At 38.3% G+C, this 21,118-nt stretch overlaps 1 protein-coding gene across 1 annotated transcript in view; it reads right to left on the reverse strand.

The window, feature by feature from the left end:
• Window positions 1–21,118, reverse strand: part of TOX (thymocyte selection associated high mobility group box) — a 505,432-nt gene that overhangs the window by 108,051 nt on the left and 376,263 nt on the right. The window contains exon 4 of the mRNA XM_053715064.1: window positions 13,118–13,387. Coding sequence (XP_053571039.1) covers window positions 13,118–13,387 — 270 coding nt within the window. The remainder of the gene's footprint in view (window positions 1–13,117; window positions 13,388–21,118) is intronic.

Below are 21,118 nucleotides of genomic sequence, written 5' to 3' on the forward strand. Positions count from 1 at the left end.
AAGAAACACACAAACAATCTCAGACACAGACATCCACACAGACCTTTTTTTCAAGGAAGATGACAACTATATGATGACAACAGCATGCAGTGGCTGAAAGGAAGGGCCCTGAACTGCCTAAACAATAATTTAAATGTTAAGTGGTGGATTGGTGACTTCCAGAAAGGTATATGTGGCTATTAAAAGAATATGTTTCGCAGTATGAAGATTCACCACATCCAAGAATCATTGTTATATTTGTTGGAAATAATATGCTTCTTTCATCCTATTGCTACATTTTGCTTGCTTCTATAGTGCAAGGCTATTGTTATTCCAATATCATTATTTTTCACAATATATTATAAAACATCTATTGTTGCAGCGAAGGTTTCTGCTTGATATAACATTGAGATGAAAACAATCAATCCTTTGAAATCTTGAAGATTAACCGTATCCCTAAAAATTCTAAGTAGATTTGATGCATTTTTTTCCTAACAATCGCTACAGTATCACTGTTCTGTTTTTTCTTTGCCTGACTTCATTGAGCTAAGCTTCTTAACAGCTTTTCCAGTCTCAACAATGTCATCAATCTCTCTAGCACTTATGTCATTCTATATAACCTTTCACCTATCCATTAGTGTGTGCAAGACTGTCCACTGCAATCATGAATAGTTAATATGTTAACCAATCAAGATTCCTTGAAAAATTATATAAATAAGAGTGAATCTCCAAATAAGTCCAAATCAAGATAATTGAGATGAGGCTTAAGAGAGAATATTCATCAGTTTGACTTAAGTTAGGACTTTGGTTACATTTTGTGTACTTTAGATTTTTTATTAGGGCTCCCAGGTGTTGAGTTTTCTGACATTTTAGAAAGGGTATTACAGTAAGAGTGTTGGGGTGCTTATATACTTTAGGAAGCCTTGTAGTGAGCGATCATTAGGTGGAATTTCTACAATATGGTAATATCTCCCAAATAAATATGACTTTCATTCATCGATTTGTATAATTTGGCTTGTAAGTAAAGTTATTACCGTTTAAATAATTTTCTGAAGCTCAAGTAAACCAACCAGTTTTTTTCTATCTTGGTCACGTTTTTTTTTTATCCAATTGAAAATCTGGCCGTTAGGCGGCCGTCACTCGACGTCATCCGCCCCTTGCCCTTATGCGCATGCAGTATTACTTGTTTCAGAAGCTAGGAATCCATGCTCGCTCCCATTTCACACATGCGCATTGGTAGGTGTCTAGGAATTCCAACACTACAATGAGTAACGCATGCGCAGTTGAGAATCAGTTCGCCGATTAGCGCATGCACATAATAGAGTGTGATTGCTGTTCAACTGAGAATCTTGAAGGTGCGTTTGAGAGACGTATAGAGCGGATGGGACCGCTCTATATGTCAGAGACAAGAAAACAAGGAAATAGGGTTTGAGTCATCATCGTAAAGGTATGGATGTTTATATCTATATATTTTGAGAAATATAAAATCAATTGAGAAAATAGCTTAGAGATTAGCTTCAGGTAAAATTGGCAAATCTAATGATGTCTTTGAATTGCTAAAACTTCACCTTAACTTTAAGCATGTCTAGTAGGGGATCATTTAGGTGTTCTAATGTGTTGAGGGCTTTTGGGGTGGGAGACCATATAGGGGAATCTTTAAGGTTAGGTGCTAGAAGCTGTTTTTTTGTAGAGTTGACTAATTGGCTGGGGCTGTTTAAGCAAAGGTGGGGGTCATTAAACTTAATTATAGTAGACAGGGCCGCCACTAGAAATTTTGGGGCCCCATACTTAACCATTGATCAGCCCTTACCCCCCTTTGACATGTGCAATTTTTTACCAAGTGACTAAAACCTATATGCAGTTTATTCTTAAGTGTAGTCAAACTTGGAAATGTTGTAAAGGTAGTAACACACAAACATAGGAACACACAGACACACATAAGGATTCACATATAGGCACTCTAGCAGACACGCAAAGAAACGCACAATCTCAGACACAGACACCCACACAGACACTCAGCACTTGCTTACATTGCCCTGACAAGTAATGAGGTAGACTACAGTTTTGTCAAAAAAGGAGATTTACAAGACAAAATATGGAATTCTGATGACCTTTTTTTCAAGGAAGATGACAACTATATGATGACAACAGCATGCAGTGGCTGAAAGGAAGGGCCCTGAACTGCCTAAACAATAATTTAAATGTTAAGTGGTGGATTGGTGACTTCCAGAAAGGTCTCATGATTAGTCTCAAAGTCTGTAGAAAGATTTGAATAATCAGTAGTAAGATCAAAATTTCCTAAAAAGGAATAGACAATGGACACACACACACACACAAACTCAAACACAAACTTGCACATACACCCAAGGAAACACCCACAGAGACAGCCTCAGAAAACACACAAAGACATACACAATCACAGACAACCACAGAAAATACACAAAGACATACACACACAGAGAGAGACACCCACATAAAACATACAAAGACATACATACACACACACACACACACACACACACACACACCCACAGAGACATCCACAGAAAATGCACAAAGACAGACACACAAACCCTCACAGAGAGATCCACAGAAAAAAAATACATACACACTCATACAGACACCAACAAAAGCACAAAGACATAAACACAGACACCCACAGAAACACGTACAGGAGGTAAAATGTCTGCACATTGCCATCCCCTAAATCAACAGTGTGTGACATGCTTGATAAAGAAAATAGCAGAAATTAAGAGATCATTTTTTAAAGAAACATATTTGCAAATGTGCAAACAAAAATACTTCTGTGAATTCAAAATTGTACATTATTGATCTGTCAGAATGGGTAGATGAATAAATGTATTTTTGAAAGGTTGACATATGTTTGGGTCTCCCCCCTCCCCCCATTTTCCCCAACCAAGAGCACCACTTTAAATCTGGTGTACAAATGCTCTCATCTGTCAGCTGTACTTATGGATTTTGAAAATACTGTGCTCTATATGGTCTTGGTTGAACCCTAAGCTGTGGCACTAGGTCTCATACAATTAAATCTGGTTAAATTCAGGATTTAGGCTTGTTTGTATGTATTTCAAAATTAAGTCAGCTGTAGTGCAAACTGAACAGTGTTAAGTTAACTTGTCTCATTTAAAACACTGAGCAATCTTAGCCTGAGAGTATAACATTTTATGCAGATGTAAAAATCTTAGATAAAATGCCTCCTGGCATCTGGAAAGTCCTTGCATAAAGGGGCAGTAAACTGGAATGTAATAAAAAATATATATATATATATATAAATTTAAAAAAATCATATTTGCCAAAAGGGCACCTACCATTTGTGTATTGAGAAGGAAACATTCCTGCATGGTTTTAAATATAGAATTTCTACAGCATCGCCAAATAATCATAAATACATGCATATTGCTAGAACAATGTGTTTTTATGGACCCCTGGCCCCACCACGCAACTTCCACACTGAAGCTACGATCTGAAATTGCACAAATAAATAAAAAACATTTACTAAGTAAGTCCTACCTACTCTGCAAATGAAAGTGATCTGCCGTCTGACTCTGGCACACACTGTACAAACTGAAGTGCCAAGTCTGTCTTACACTGTGCATAGTGGTTTAGTGCACAATCAGAAATACTCTCAAATGCTAATGCTTTACTCCTTGCAATGACATTTCACACGCTTATTAGCGCTCTGCTGTAGCACACACTGGTGGCTGCCAAAATGTAAAATATATATATATATATATATATATATATATTTAAATAATAGTTGTGCTTGCCTCATGAGGCCCCCCTGGCCCACTGGGCCCCTGAAAGGAGTCACCCTATTGACCCCCTAATGGCAGCCCTGATGGTGGAAGTCTTGATTATTGTTAATTGTGGTGCGAGTGGGAGTTACAGCATTATTATTTTTTTGTTAAAAAATATAACACAATTATATATTTTTTGCTAATTTATTATAATGTTTAATTGATTCACTGGCATTTTTTCCTGAATTTTTTTTTTTAAATATGTAGAGATTCTAATAAAGATATGCACAAAAAATAATGAACACAAAGAACAAAATTAGCATCTATGCAAAATGTCAGGACATCTAATATTCATGTAAATCAAGAGAAAATATTTATTGTAACATAAGTTGAATTGCAAATACCAGGCATTTCATCTGAGGACGCAACACTGCCTCAGGAAGTTAAGAAGCTTCAACTTAGTTTTACATTTACATACTAGTGAATTTTCCTTGGCATTGACATCTTGGAAAATACATACCTAGCATAGAGTTTTTATAGGAGACATATGTTTTCCCAAGCACATATCTTTTTGTTTTTGCTGAAAGGGCCACAAATCTTGTTAGGATGTACCCTGCAGTGGTTACATTACTCTTATAAGGTTTCTATAATCATGCTTTGTATTCACAATGTTTTTTCTCATAAGAAAGTTGTGTCAATTACACATTCCTGAATTACATACTTTTGAGTGACATATGGTAGATACATAACTTATTTATTATAGTAACACATTACAAATGTTCATATTGCAGCAGAATATGTGCAATTGTGCATAAAACACCATAGGGATATTTAGTAGAAGCTAATGAAAAGTTTCTCATTATGTGACTGTTTCACTTCTGCAGCTAGAAAATCTGAAGCAGAAATTCTGTTTTTGTAACAAATCAGTTTTAACAGCTTTTGATTAATTATAGAGTAGAATAGCAAGTTATCTTTCTGCAAACCCACTAAATGCATTATCCCTTACTGCACATGCCCCCAACACCAGGGGACAAATTTCAACCAAGGATACTGTGATGAGAGTGGGAAGTGACGTCACCGGATGTGAGGCGTGGTTTAGGGCCATTATTGTCTATGTCGCAGTTACCAAGTTAAATGTGTTGTACAAGCTGCATACTTCTATGCTCTGCAATAAAATAATGTTGTACCTTCTATGCAGTGTCCTGCATCTCATGACATGTTGTCAGATTTACTTGCCTGCACTTCTGTTTCCTGATTAATGACGATGCCGAAGTTTACCCCACCTGAGCCTTTTGATTTCTCTCAGCCTGCAGCTTGGCCCACATGGCATCAGCAGTTTCAATGCTTCAGGATTGCTTCCAAGCTGGACAAGGAGAGTGGTGAAGTACAAGTTAATTCTCTTTTATACTCTATGAGGAAAGATGTGGAGCCAGTGTTCAATGCCTTTACTTTCCAAGAAGGGGAAGAATTTGACTTTGAAATAGTTATGAACAAACTCAGTGCTCACTTTGTGCCCAAAAGAAATGTGATTCATGAGAGGGCCTGTTTTCACAAACGTGCTCAGCGTGTGGGAGAATCTGTGGAGTCATTTGTGTGCAGCCTGTATGAATTAGCTGAATTCTGTGAGTTTGGTGTTGCTAAAGAGGAGCAAATCAGAGACAGAATAGTCATAGAAATTGCAGATGCTGAAGTCTCACTGAAGCTACAGTTGGAGGCTGATTTAACATTGGATGGGGCTATTAGGATGGCCCGCCAGAGTGAACTGGTGAAAAAGCAAAGTGCTGATCTGAGGTCCGAGAGTATTGTGGATGAAGTGCAGAAGTTCAGGAGAGCTGCTAGTGAAAGGCACAGTGTGAGCGGTAGACCAAGGGCTACAGATAGGCCCAGAAGCAGATGGGCGCAGCATGCTCTCTGCATGCGGTGTAACTGTACCCATGATCAGAGTGTCGTATACCCTGCTAAAGACAGAAGATGTAGAAAATATAACCGAATGGGCCATTTAGAAGTGGTGTGTAAAACTGAATACATTAAGGAGATGAAGGTGGATAGTGACCAGAAGGGTCAAGAAGTGTCCTTTGTAGGGTCTGTTGTTGAACGGTCTGGTTCAGATGAAGATTGGCAGGTTACTCCTACTGTAATAGGAGCCAAAGTTGCCTTTATGATTGACACAGGAGCAGACATCACTGTTATGTCCCTTGCAGCATTTATAAAACTGCCTTGACAGCCTCAGCTGGTGAAAGTTACAACAAAAGTTCATAGTCCTGGTGGCTGCATCAATTGTGCGGGGAAATTTCTTGCCAACTGTGAGTACAAGCAGACTAAATTCACCATGTGGGTACATGTGATTAGAGGTCAATATGTTAACAACCTATTGAGCAGAAAAGCAGCCTGTGGTTTGGGCCTGGTTGACAGAGTGAATAAGATTTCAGAAGACATGTTTGGTGAATTGGGCCTACTGAATTGCAACCCAGTCCGAATATCACTTAAAGGTGGCGCAGTCCCATACAGCATTACCACTCCTCATAGAATTCCGTTCCCGCTCATGCCTCAAGTGGAGAAGGAACTTCTGCATCTGAAGGATATAGGAGTTATTGAAGAGGTTGTTGAAGCAACTGACTGGTGTGCCCCCATTGTGTCTGTTGTGAAGAAAAATGGGAAGGTACGCATCTGCGTAGACTTGAAAAGGCTGAATGAGGTGGTAAAGAGAGAGAGAGATATGTGCTGCCGACACTTGAAGACATAGCTCCGAAATTGGCTGGGGCAAAGTTCTTCTCTACACTGGATGTTTCCAGCAGCTTCTTGCAGATACCTCTAGATCCAAAGTAAGTCAAATCGACTACCTTCATTACACCGGTAGGCCGGTTTTGCTTCTGCAGACTCCCCTTCGGGATATCCTCTGCTCCTGAAATCTTTCAAAGGGAGATGAGTTCTCTCCTAAGGGACCACAAGGGCACGGCAGTCATCATGAATGACATTTTGGTGTATGGGTATACATTGGAAGAACATGATCAGCGATTGAGCTGCGTGCTGCAGACCATTAGAGAGTCTGGGCTGAAATTAAATAAGGAGAAATGCCATTTTAGGAAGGCTGAGTTATTTTACTTTGGGCATATTATCAATGGGGATGGCATTAAGAAGGACCATAATAAAATCCTTGCTATTGAACAGATGAAAATTCCTTCTGATGTACATGAGCTGAGACAAATATTGGGCCTTGTGAATTATGTGGGCAGGTTCCTTCCAGATGTATCCACAATACTACACCCTAAAGAAAGATGTTGCCTGGTTCTGGGGACCGTCACAGGAAGAATCTTTTGAGCAGGTCAAGTCCCTGCTGGGGTCTGCCCCAGTGTTGGGGTTCTTTGACCCTTCAAAAAAAACTGTGGTTAGTGCTGATGCAAGCAATTATGGGTTAGGGGCCGCCCTCCTGCAGTTGAATGAGAACAGCCCATCACCAACTGTTCCCGTACACTGATGGCTGCTGAGTCGAAATACGCCCAAATTGAGAAAGAGTGCCTGGCTGCAGTTTGGGACTGTTAGCACTTCCAGTGTTACCTAGTGGGTTTAGAGAAATTTAGTCTGGAGACTGACCATAAACCGCTAGTCCCTCTAATCAACTCCTATGATATTGACAAAAAAACCCTAAGATGCCAGAGACTTCTGATGAGGCTGCTCAGGTTCAACGTTCAGGCATTGCATGTGCCAGGGAAACAACTGGTAGTGGCAGATATACTTTCCAGGCTTCCGCTGCCTGCTGCTGAAGAATCTTCAACGGAATCAGATGTGAAAGTGTTTGTAGATTCAGTTCTGGCATCCAAATCCATTTCGTCAGGGAAGCTAGAGCAAATAAGAAAGGAGACATATTTAGATACTTATCTTCAAGAAGTTATTAAATACATGAAAGAAGGTTGGCCCGAGAGCCGGGCAGAATGGATGTCTTTAAGTTCTTACCAGTCAGAAAGGTTGCAGCTCACGGAGCTGGATGGGTTGGTGCTGTTCTAGGACCACATTGTTATTCCTGTAAGCATGCTGTAGGAGATGTTAAGCAGGATTCATGATGGCCACTTGGGCATTACAAAGTGCAGAGAAAGGGCAGCTATGGCAGTATGGTGACCTGGGATCAGTTCTGACATCGCAAGTCATGTGTCAAAATGTTCCTTTTTCCGGGAACGCTGGCCTACTCAGAGAAGGGAGCCCTTGATTTCTACTCCGCTGCCTGCAGGCCCATGGCAGAAAATAGCTGCTGATTTGTGTGAACTGAATGGGAAAAAGTACCTAGTCGTGATTGACTACTATTCCAGGTATTTGGAGATTGCACTTAAAGCTCTTAACTACTGTGCTCTAAAGTACACTAACACCCATAAACTACCTATGTACCCCTAAACCGAGGTCCCCCCACATCGCCGCCACTCTATTAAAAATTTTTAACCCCTAATCTGCCGACCGCACACCGCTGCCACCTACATTATCCCTATGAACCCCTAATCTGCTGCCCCTAACACTGCCGACCCCTATATTATATTTATTAACCCCTAATCTGTCGCCCCCGCTATCGCTGACCCCTGCATATTATTATTAACCCCTAATCTGCCGCTCCGTACACCGCTGCCACCTACATTATAGCTATGTACCCCTAATCTGCTGCGCCTAACACCGCCAACCCCTATATTATATTTATTAACCCCTAATCTGCCACCCTCAACGTCGCCTCCACCTGCCTACACTTATTAACCCCTAATCTGCCGAGCGTACCGCACCGCTACTATAATAAAGTTATTAACCCCTAATCCACCTCACTCCCGACTCAATAACCCTATAATAAATAGTATTAACCCCTAATCTGCCCTCCCGACACCTAACTTCAATTATTAACCCCTAATCTGCCGACCGAATCTCGCCGCTACTGTAATAAATGGATTAACCCCTAAAGCTAAGTCTAACCCTAACACTAACACCCCATAAGTTAAATATAATTTAAATCTAACGAAATAAATTAACTCTTATTAAATTAATTATTCCTATTTAAAGCTAAATACTTACCTGTAAAATAAACCCTAATATAGTTACAATATAAATTATAATTATATTATAGCTATTTTAGGATTAATATTTATTTTACAGGTAACTTTGTATTTATTTTAACCAGGTACAATAGCTATTAAATAGTTAAGAACTATTTAATAGCTAAAATAGTTAAAATAATTACAAAATTACCTGTAAAAGAAATCCTAACCTAAGTTACAATTAAACCTAACACTACACTATCAATAAATTAATTAAATAAAATACCTACAATTACCTACAATTAAACCTAACACTACACTATCAATAAATTAATTAAATACAATATCTACAAATAAATACAATGAAATAAACTAACTAAAGTACAAAAAATAAAAAAGAACTAAGTTACAAAAAATAAAAAAATATTTACAAACATTAGAAAAATATTACAACAATTTTAAACTAATTACACCTACTCTAAGCCCCCTAATAAAATAACAAAGACCCCCAAAATAAAAAAATGCCCTACCCTATTCTAAATTTAAAAAGTTCAAAGCTCTTTTACCTTACCAGCCCTGAACAGGGCCCTTTGCGGGGCATGCCCCAAAGAATTCAGCTCTTTTGCCTGTAAAAAAAACACATACAATACCCCCCCCAACATTACAACCCACCACCCACTTACCCCTAATCTAACCCAAACCCCCCTTAAATAAACCTAACACTAAGCCCCTGAAGATCTTCCTACCTTATCTTCACCATGCCAGGTTCACCGATCCGTCCTCGGAAGTCTTGATCCAAGCCTCGGAAGTGTTGATCCAAGCCCAAGCGGGGGGCTGAAGAGTGACGTCCATCCTCGGGCTGAAGTCTGGATCCAAGCGGCGGCTGAAGAAATCCATCATCGGGCTGAAGTCGGAAGTCCATCATCGGGATGAAGTCTTCTATCAAGCAGCATCTTCAATCTTCTTTCTTCCGGAGCGGAGCCATCTTCTTCCCAGCCGACGCAGATCCATCCTCTTCTAACGACGCATACTAGCCGAATGACGGTTCCTTTAAATGACGTCATCCAAGATGGCGTCCGTCGAATTCCGATTGGCTGATAGGATTCTATCAGCCAATCGGAATTAAGGTAGGAAAATTCTGATTGGCTGATGGAATCAGCCAATCAGATTCAAGTTCAATCCAATTGGCTGATCCGATCAGCCAATCAGATTGAGCTTGCATTCTATTGGCTGTTCCGATCAGCCAATAGAATGCGAGCTCAATCTGATTGGCTGATTCCATCAGCCAATCAGAATTTTCCTACCTTAATTCCGATTGGCTGATAGAATCCTATAAGCCAATCGGAATTCGACGGACGCCATCTTGGATGACGTCATTTAAAGGAACCGTCATTCGGCTAGTAGGCGTCGTTAGAAGAGGATGGATCCGCGTCGGCTGGGAAGAAGATGGCTCCGCTCCGCTCCGGAAGAAAGAAGATTGAAGCTGCTGCTTGATAGAAGACTTCATCCCGATGATGGAATTCCGACTTCAGCCCGATGATGGATTTCTTCAGCCGCCGCTTGGATCCAGACTTCAGCCCGAGGATGGACTTCACTCTTCAGCCCCCCGCTTGGGCTTGGATCAACACTTCCGAGGCTTGGATCAAGACTTCCGAGGACGGATCGGTGAACCTGGCATGGTGAAGATAAGGTAGGAAGATCTTCAGGGGCTTAGTGTTAGGTTTATTTAAGGGGGGTTTGGGTTAGATTAGGGGTAAGTGGGTGGTGGGTTGTAATGTTGGGGGGGTGGTATTGTATGTGTTTTTTTTACAGGCAAAAGAGCTGAATTCTTTGGGGCATGCCCCGCAAAGGGCCCTGTTCAGGGCTGGTAAGGTAAAAGAGCTTTGAACTTTTTTAATTTAGAATAGGGTAGGGAATTTTTTTATTTTGGGGGGCTTTGTTATTTTATTAGGGGGCTTAGAGTAGGTGTAATTAGTTTAAAATTGTTGTAATATTTTTCTAATGTTTGTAAACATTTTTTTATTTTTTGTAACTTAGTTCTTTTTTATTTTTTGTACTTTAGTTAGTTTATTTCATTGTATTTATTTGTAGATATTGTATTTAATTAATTTATTGATAGTGTAGTGTTATGTTTAATTGTAGATAATTGTAGGTATTTTATTTAATTAATTTATTGATAGTGTAGTGTTAGGTTTAATTGTAACTTAGGTTAGGATTTATTTTACAGGTAATTTTGTAATTATTTTAACTATTTTAGCTATTAAATAGTTCTTAACTATTTAATAGCTATTGTACCTGGTTAAAATAAATACAAAGTTACCTGTAAATTAAATATAAATCCTAAAATAGCTATAATATAATTATAATTTATATTGTAGCTATATTAGGGTTTATTTTACAGGTAAGTATTTAGCTTTAAATAGGAATAATTTATTTAATAAGAGTTAATTTATTTCGTTAGATTTAAATTATATTTAACTTAGGGGGGTGTTAGTGTTAGGGTTAGACTTAGCTTTAGGGGTTAATCCATTTATTACAGTAGCGGCGAGATTCGGTTGGCAGATTAGGGGTTAATAATTGAAGTTAGGTGTCGGCAATGTTAGGGAGGGCAGATTAGGGGTTAATACTATTTATTATAGGATTATTGAGGCGGGAGTGAGGCAGATTAGGGGTTAATAACTTTATTATAGTAGCGGTGCGGGCCGTTCTGCAGATTAGGGGTTAATAAGTGTAGGCAGGTGGAGGCGACGTTGAGGGGGGCAGATTAGGGGTTAATAAATATAATATAGGGGTCGGCGGTGTTAGGCGCAGCAGATTAGGGGTACATAGCTATAATGTAGGTGGCAGCGGTGTACGGAGCGGCAGATTAGGGGTTAATAATAATATGCAGGGGTCAGCGATAGCAGGGGCGGCAGATAACGGGTTAATAAGTGTAAGGTTAGGGGTGTTTAGACTCGGCGTTCATGTTAGGGTGTTAGGTGCAGTCTTAGGAAGTGTTTCCCCATAGAAAACAATGGGGCTGCGTTAAGAGCTGAACGCTGCTTTTTTGCAGTTGTTTTTTTTTCAGCTCAAACGGCCCCATTGTTTTCTATGGGGATATTGTGCACGAGCACGTTTTTGAAGCTGGCCGCGTCCGTAAGCACTGCTGGTATCTAGAGTTGCAGTGGCGTTAAATTATGCTCTACGCTCCCTTTTTGGAGCCTAACGCACTGAAAACCCAGCCATTCTGTGAACTCTAAATACCAGCGGTATTAAAAAGGTACGGGAGAAAAAAAGCACGCGTAGCTAACGCACCCCTTTGGCCGCCAAACTCTAAATCTAGCCGTCTGTGAGGCCCTTGCAGGAGCTGAATGTGGGGCAAAGTGTCAAAGTTAAACTGAATGATGAGAAGAAAGGGAAGACGCCTACCACAGTAATTGGACGCTCTCCAGAACCAAGGTCTTATGTAGTCCTTACTGATGGAGGAACAGTCACATATTGAAATCGAAGACATCTTCAGCCAGTACCTGATGGTTTGGGACTGGATGCCTCAGTACCACTGCCGGTGGGAACCCCTGTTTTAAGAGGGGTGCCTTCCCCTCAGCAAGATCACAGCGGGGATACTTTTCTGCTTCCAGCAGACTCTCAATCACCTTCTTCTGTATCAGAGGACAGTTCATGTAAAATGACATCAAGTGGAAGGGTGGTGAAAATGATTAGCACTAGTTAGAGCAGTGACCGGAAGTATGGGCAGAATAATCCCATGGTCACTGTGGACTAGGGTAGTCTACCCGATGTTCAAGTCAGGATTGTATTTCATGTTGTTTATATATATATTCTCTTTAGCTTGTTATTTATTGTATACTAAACAAAACTATTTCTGTATGCTCCTTGTTTACCTTGTTATTTGATGTATTAAAAAAAATCTATGCTTTGTCCTTTGAAAAGGGGGCAGATGTGATGAGAGGGGGAAGTGACATCACCGGATGGGGGGGCGTGGTTTAGGGCCGTTATTGTCTATGTTGCAGTTACCAAGTTAGATGTGTTGTACAAGCTGTTTACTTATATGCTCTGCAATAAAATAGCATTGTACCTTCTATGCTGTGTCCTGCATCTCATGACAGATACCAAGAAAAAGAGGTCAATTTAAAAATTGAAATAAGATGGATTTATTTTTACATTTCATGCCCTATCTGAATCATGAAAGGTTAACTGTGACTTTCATTTACCTTTTAAACTATGTGCATTAGAGACAGAAATAAAATGACTAAATCAACTAAATATTTCTACAGATCAATAGCTAGTTTGATAAACAGACAGACAGACAGATAGATAGATAGATAGATAGATAGATAGATAGATAGATAGATAGATAGATTGATAGATAGATTTTCTTACCTTGGCTGTATCATCCACTTCATCTTCATGGACTGAACTGGATGGAGATGGAGTAGCAGATTTACTTCCAGGTGGAGATGGAGAGTTATGGGTAACATTGTTTCCTCCCATATTCAGTCCGAGCTGAGCACTAAGCTGTGATTGGTTTATTGTAGTCAGCTGTCCGTGTTGCATCATTCCTGTCTGTCTAATGTCTAGACCTTGGACTCTTGGCCTCATTGCTGCCATCTGGGCATGAGATGTGTACTGAGATCCTTCAGAATTCCGCATCTAACCAATAAAGAGAACATGGAAATATATTATTCCATTGCATTTTTATGTCTCCCTTTCTAGAAATGTTTTTTGAAAATAAGCTTGTATAGTACTAATATAAACTATAATCTCTTTTGTCATGTCTCAGAATGGTGGAACAGGATATACAAAAAAAGATGAAATTTTAGTGTGCATATAATAAAATCGATTTAATCTTATATGTATTATGTAACACTTTATTATGTGTAATGTTCCAAATAAAATTATTGTATTTTAAACAATAGGTTAATAAAGTTTGTATATATATATCCAATTAGTTTTTTTTTGTCTGCACTAATTGCTAATCTTCAAACATTTCAAGGTTTAATGATCACAATTCAATTTATTGAGAAACCATTGGTACTTTATGTAAATAAACTTCAATTATAAATTAAAACCTACAAAATAAGAGTATATCTCTCTGTCATACAATGAATAAAGGTCAAATGCGTGTACTGATTTGAAACGCATTTTATTTTTAATGAGAATCATTATTTTAATTGAAACAATCGATTACATTTCTAGGAGGATTAGAATTAAAAGCATTTTACTTTTTCCACTAAAAAACAAATTACTTTGAGAAGCATTTTATAATGTATCTAAACATGCACAGATGTTGCAGTATAATACGTTTTCTCATTTAGAAATGAATGTTAAGAAACCCTCATTTTACCATATCTAGTAAAGTCTTTATTATAAACATATGGACACTTTCTAAGGTTATATAAAGATATGGGCGATGGTTATTAAAGTCAGTTTATACATTTTGGGTTAGATTACAAGTGGAGCGCTAACAATTATGCCCAGAGCAATAAGGGATTCATTGTGGGTATTTGTGCTTGTCAGGTTTTCCGCTCATATTACAAGTTGAAAGTAAATGAGATTGCTTGAGCGCAATTGAAGTCAACACTCTTTAGGTTAGCGTGTCCTAAGAGCTCAGGATAACTGTTTTACAAAACAAAAAAAGTGTCACAAAACACATCAAAAATTAACATTAACACCATCTAATAAAAAATATTTTAAACATTTTGCACAAAAAAGTTATAAGGGCACAAAGATGTTAGAAAAAGAAGCAGGCAAATGGCTTTAACATAGAAATGCATACATATACATATCTAAAGATGTATGTGTATATATATATATATATATATATATATATATATATTTATACAGTATCCCACAAAAGTGACACTCCTCACATTTTTGCAAATATTTTATTATATCTTTTCATGTGACAACACTTAAGAAATGACACTTTTCTAAAATGTAAAGTAGTGAGTGTACAGCCTGTATAACAGTGTACATTTGCTGTCCCCTCAAAATAACTTAACACACAGCCATTAATGTCTAAACCATTGGCAACAAAAGTGAGTACACCCTTAAGTGAAAATATCCAAATTGGGCCCAATTAGCCATTTTCCCTCTCCGGTGTCATGTGACTCGTTAGTGTTACAAGGTCTCAGGTGTGAATGGGGAGCAGGTGTGTTAAATTTGGTGTTATCGCTCTCACACTCTCTCATACTGGTCACTGGAAGTTCAACATGGCACTTCATGGCAAAGAACTCTCTGAGGATCTGAAAAAAAGAATTGTTGCTCTACATAAAGATGGCCTAGGCTGAAACTAAGCTACAGCACGGTGGGCAAGACCATACAGAGGTTTCACGCTATATATAAACGTAAAGAAAAGATCCGCACTCCAGTGAGTGCAAATACTTTCTTTACATTTGAATACTGATGTTCCTGACACCCTGGCAGTTTACTCTGAAGTGAGAGTGCAGATTCCTTTGGATTACTACATTATATATATATATATATATATATATACACAAAGTCCCAATATGAATCCGCCCACCTTGAGTCAACCACCTAGCTGTTCAACTTGTAATTAATAGGCATCCAAAAAACCAGCAACAAACCAGGATTTTCATCAAAGCATGTGGTCAAATCTATTGACGTTTCAGGGATATGTTTCTCTTTCTTTAGAACAATTATCACACACAAATATCATGCTTAAATAGTGTACAAACACACACAATACCTCCCACTTCCTGTGAAAAAAGAGCCAAAATGTGCATCATATCCGGTATGCATTGATTCCTACAGCCAGATGCACCGGAAGTAATAACTGCTCACTTCCGGTTTATATAGCGCTAACATATTTACATAAATGCCAATCCCTTGCACAACATACAAACACAGTGTAATATCCAATATGTTAAGGATACAATTTTCTGTAGTGTATATCCATAATCAAAAAACATGTGCCGCTGTTATCCACAGCCTTATCGTGTAACCAGAAGTTGTCAATTTACATCACATCTGGTTTCGTAACTACCGAGTGTTTTCATATATTATATCACTTCTGGTTTTGTGAATACAGGAAATGCTCTTTAGAATACTATTCTTGGTCAGTGTAATGTATCCTAGTTTATATTATATATACAAACAACAACAAAACAAAAAATTCAGGTAAGTGCACAGTAATACCTCATATTACAGAATCTTTTCAGCAATCTGGAATGACATGGCATTATATAAATACACTATTTGTGAAGTCCGAATATCATGACCGTGTTAACTTATTCCCTCATAGAATTCAATGGACTTTACTATCCCTTTAAAGACCGTTGGATGCCTTTTTTTCTAACACCTGAAACTTCATATATTTGAGCCCTTATAACTTTGTTGTTACCATACTTTTCAATGCATTTTTATGTATTTTGTGAAACTTTTTTGTCTCAAGTAGCAGTTAACCAGAGCGCTGAAGCCGCACTATCCCAACGCACGTTAAATTAAATTGTGCTCAATCGAATGCATTTTCTTTCAACTCTTAATATGCATGCTACTTCTGACACGCACAAAGAGCTGCAATAAACCCCTTTTACTTGTGCACAACAGTTAGCACGCCACTCATAATCTAGCTCTAAATGTGTTGTTCTTTTTTGATAATTTAGATTGTGTTCAGAAAAGCAAGACTGGCACAGGTAAAGAGCAGAACCATTTTTATCAAAACAATGATAATGATGCCAATAAACAATGAAAATGGCTAATTGTGATAATCGCATCAATGTCAAAAACAGCTCATGAGCAACCGCTAAAATGCTAATAAATAACAAATTATATATTGAGATTAACCCCTTTATCTATAACTGAAACATGATTAAAAATGCTAGAATCAAGATTAACTCAAGTTACAAAAATCTAAGGCGAATTACCACTCATTTTGAAGGGGTATGAAAGTGATGTATACAGTTTAACGTATTTTGTCCTGTTCAATGCAGTAGTATAAATCTTTATTATACACCATGAGGGGTCAATTTATCAAGCTCCGTCTAAAGACTGCTGCTCCATAACTTGTCCGCCAGCTCTGAGGCGGCGGACAGAAATCAACCCGATCAAATACGATCAGGTTGATTGACACCCCCTGCTAGTGGCTGATTGGCCGCGAATCTGCAGGGAGCGGCATTGCACCAGCAGTTCACAAGAACTGCTGGTGCAATGATAAATACCGACAGCGTATACTGTCGGCATTTATCAATGTGCAGCGGACATGATCCGCTATATCGGATCATGTCCACTCGCACTTAGATAAATTGACCCCAAAGAGTGAACTAACAACTGTTTGTTGCCAAATCCTTCTGCTACTATGTTGTCCTGCAACAGATTAAGATGCGGCCTGTGATTGAAGCATACTTATGTATGCTTTTTCTTGATTGCATCACCATCCTTATCTTTGGAACAGTAGTACGCTTGGTGCATTACTTTGACAACTATGCCTCTCCAGATAAAGATATGGCAGATGACTAGAGCATAGGTAATTGCCCACCCTTAGTTATTCTAATATGGGTGACACATGATGGTATCTCATGAACTACTTTGATTAACAAAAAACAAAAGATCTTGTTTAAAAATAAAATTTTAGAACAAAATATTTTTTTTTTTTAACTTTTATGCCCCTCTAATATGTGGCCATTGCTCTTCTACAATCACTTTATACTTATCTTTATTTTAGATGCATTTCAAATCTGTTATAATATCAATCTATATTAAAATATCTGCTGCTGTATATATTTAATGGTACTGTTATGTATGAATGAAGCACTACTTTTTAATGTAGTAAAATGTACTGTGTACTAGTACCTTGTCATCTTGACTAAATAACTTTTCTACTTATGTCTCATTTAAAAAGCCTGTTGCTTAGGCAATATCAGTTATAAAAACATACCAGCATAACTCCCAGTCAAATATGTTTCACTTGCAAAGCTATCATTATCTCTGCCTCTAGCAGACAATCTATATAAAAACAGTTGTACACAAAAAGCTCTAACTACATCTTGACTGAATCTCTTTTGATCCAGCTGTTTTACTGAATAGCAGTTGGTGAACAGAAAACTAGAACATAGATAGCCCTCAGGCCCTATTTGCTAATGTTACTCACCAGCTGCTGCTTTATGTGGTGTTAGCAGGCAAGACCTGGATAGATGCCAGTTTCAGCAAGAGAAAAATACACTGAAGCATCTCTGAAACCCTTCCATTTACCCCTGTCTGTTATCACTTGACACTGAACATTGTTGAATACTGTCTCCAGGGCTACAGAAAGATCCCGCTGGAGTAGAACTGTGATCAAGATGAACCCTACTGTACAAATAACTTCAAAAGATAAACTGGGCAAAATTCTACTGATCAATTTAAAGCAGTGAACATATTTTTCAAGAAACGTCCATATGGAATTCACTTTACAAAATCAGTTTCATCCAATATAGTTAATTTTGTTCATAGATAACATTTTCTAAAACCTCTGTTTTGGTCATTTTAAATAAAGCATTTTTAAAGTTTGGTCTATCAGAATAAGTTGTGGCCCATTGAAAATATGGTAAGTCCCTTTACTTTAGATTTATTTTATTATATACCAGGACAAGAAATCAGTGGTTTAAATAAACACTTTTAAAGTGATTTTAATCGTATCAGGATCCCACTTTACACAAAAGTGCCATTTCTAATTAGCTCAAAAGCTCAGTGTTGGATAAATGCCCAAGGGACTGTTTGAACCCAGACAGGAGAATCAATAAGGAAAGGGAATCTAGTTGGATCATTAGTTTATTAACTAAGCCAAAGATGACAAGAGGTAAAGGCTAACTATTAATGTGACATACATCTGGAAAATGTGATTGTTTCACTCTAAAGCAGGGGTCGCCAACCTTTTGGACCTCAGGGACCACTAAACTCACAATTTTGAATCCCGTGGACCACTAACATGAATTTTTTTTAAAAAAGTTACAAACCTCTATAATGTGTGTGTGTGTGTGTATTATTATTATTATCGGTTATTTTTAGAGCGCCAACAGATTCCGCAGCGCTCTATAATGTGTGTGTGTAAATATATATATATATATATATATATATATATATATATAAAAATAATGTTTAAAAAGACCCAAGACTTTCAAGTTACCTCACCAGTTAGGAATTATTCAAAACTACTTATGATCATGGACAGACATCGTAGTCATAAATTAAGTTTATATCAGAAAGCTCTCAAAATGGATGTCGGCTAACCACAACTGATATTTCTGGCAATTACTATAATGCTGGTGGGGTATGGCTGATCTGCTGGATGGCAATTACTGTAATTCAGGTGGAATACAAATATTAGAATGAAAAGTAATTAATATTTAATTTATAAAAAAGAAGATGTAGGGGAGGAAGACCAACAGTGATGTCAGTCCATCTGAAGGAATTAGGAAAAATACTACAAAGAGACAGGTAAAGGGAAGAAAATAAATGAAATGAGTATTTTTTTTTAAGATTTTCTTTTTTTATATACTTTAACCCCTTAATGACAACAGTGCTTTTCCACTTTCTGTCCGTTTGTGACAAAGGCTATTTTTACATTTTTGCGGTGTTTGTGTTTAGCTGTAATTTTCCTCTTACTCATTTACTGTACCCACACATATTTAATACCGTTTTTCTCGCCATTAAATGGACTTTCTAAAGATACCATTATTTTCATCATATCTTATAATTTACTATAAAAAAATTATAAAATATGAGGAAAAAAGGAAAAAACAAACACTTTTTCTAACTTTTAGCCCCAAAATCTGTTACACATCTGCAACCACTAAAAAAACACCCATGCTAAATAGTTTCTAAATTTTGTCCTGAGTTTAGAAATACCCAATGTTTACATGTTCTTTGCTTTTTGTGCAAGTTATAGGGCCATAAATACAAGTAGCACTTTGCTATTTCCAAACCACTTTTTTTCAAAATTAGCGCTAGTTACATTGGGACACTGATATCTTTCAGGAATCCCTGAATATCCCTTGACATGTATATATTTTTTTTTAGAAGACATCCCAAAGTATGGATCTAGGCCCATTTTGGTATATTTCATGCCACCATTTCACCGCCAAATGCGATCAAATACAAAAAATCATTCACTTTTTCACAATTTTTTTCACAAACTTTCGGTTTCTCACTGAAATTATTTACAAACAGCTTGTGCAATTATGGCATAAATGGTTGTAAATGCTTCTCTGAGATCCCCTTTGTTCAGAAATAGCAGACATATATGGCTTTGGCATTGCCTTTTGGTAATTAGAAGGCTGTTAAATGCCGCTGTGCACCACACGTGTATTATGTCCAGCAGTGCAGGGGTTAATCAGGGAGCTTGTAGGGAATGTGTAGGGTTAATTTTAGCTTTAGTGTAGTGTAGTAGACAACCCAGAGTATTGATCTAGGCCAATTTTGGTATATTTCATGCCACCATTTCACCGCCAAATGAGATAAAAAAAAAAAAATTGTTTCCTTTTTCACAAACTTTAGGTTTCTCACTGAAATTATTTACAAACAGCTTGTGCAATTATGGCACAAATGGTTGTAAATGCTTCTCTGGGATCCCCTTCAGAAATTGCAGACATATGTGGCTTTGGTGTTGCTTTTGATAATTAGAAGGCCGCTAAATGCCGCTGTGCATCACACGTGTATTATGGCTAGCAGTGAAGGGGTTAATTAGGTAGCTTGTACGGAGTTTGCAGGGTTAATTTTAGCTTTAGTGTAGCCTCCCACCTGAAACATCAGACCCCCTGATCCCTCCCAAACAGCTCTCTTCCCTCCCCCACCCCACAATTGTTCGCCATCTTAAGTACTGGCAGAAAGTCTGCCAGTACTAATATAAAAGGTATATTTGATTTTTGGGGTTTTTTAATAGCATATTTACATATGCTGCTATGTAGAATCCCCCCTTAGCCCCCAATATCATGGATCCCCCATCAAACAGTTATCTAACCCTCCCCCTATAGCCTAATGGGTACCATCTTGGGTACTGGCAGCTGTCTGCTAGTACCCAGTTAAGTAAAAAAAAAAGATTCTTTAATTTTAAGCTACTTTCTGTAGTGTAGCTAACCCCCCCATACCCCACCCCCCTCCCAGGACCCTTTGATTACTTTATAAATAAAATTCCCCCCCCCCCCTTTTCTCCCAATGTATTATTTTACTTTTCTGTAGGGTAGCGGTTCCCACCCGCTCCCGCCCCATGCACGCACCCCCGCGCACCCCCGGGTACTCCCGCCTCCGATCCCGCCCCCCTCCACATGATCACGGGCCCATTGCAGGCCGCCCACCCGCCTCCCTGTTTTGCTCCCACCCACCAACGATGCTCCGGTGCAGAGAGGGCCACAGAGTGGCTCTCTCTGCATCGGAGGCTTGGAAAGG

This window comes from Bombina bombina, chromosome 5 (genome assembly GCF_027579735.1).
Source record: "Bombina bombina isolate aBomBom1 chromosome 5, aBomBom1.pri, whole genome shotgun sequence".
Lineage (NCBI taxonomy): Eukaryota > Metazoa > Chordata > Amphibia > Anura > Bombinatoridae > Bombina > Bombina bombina.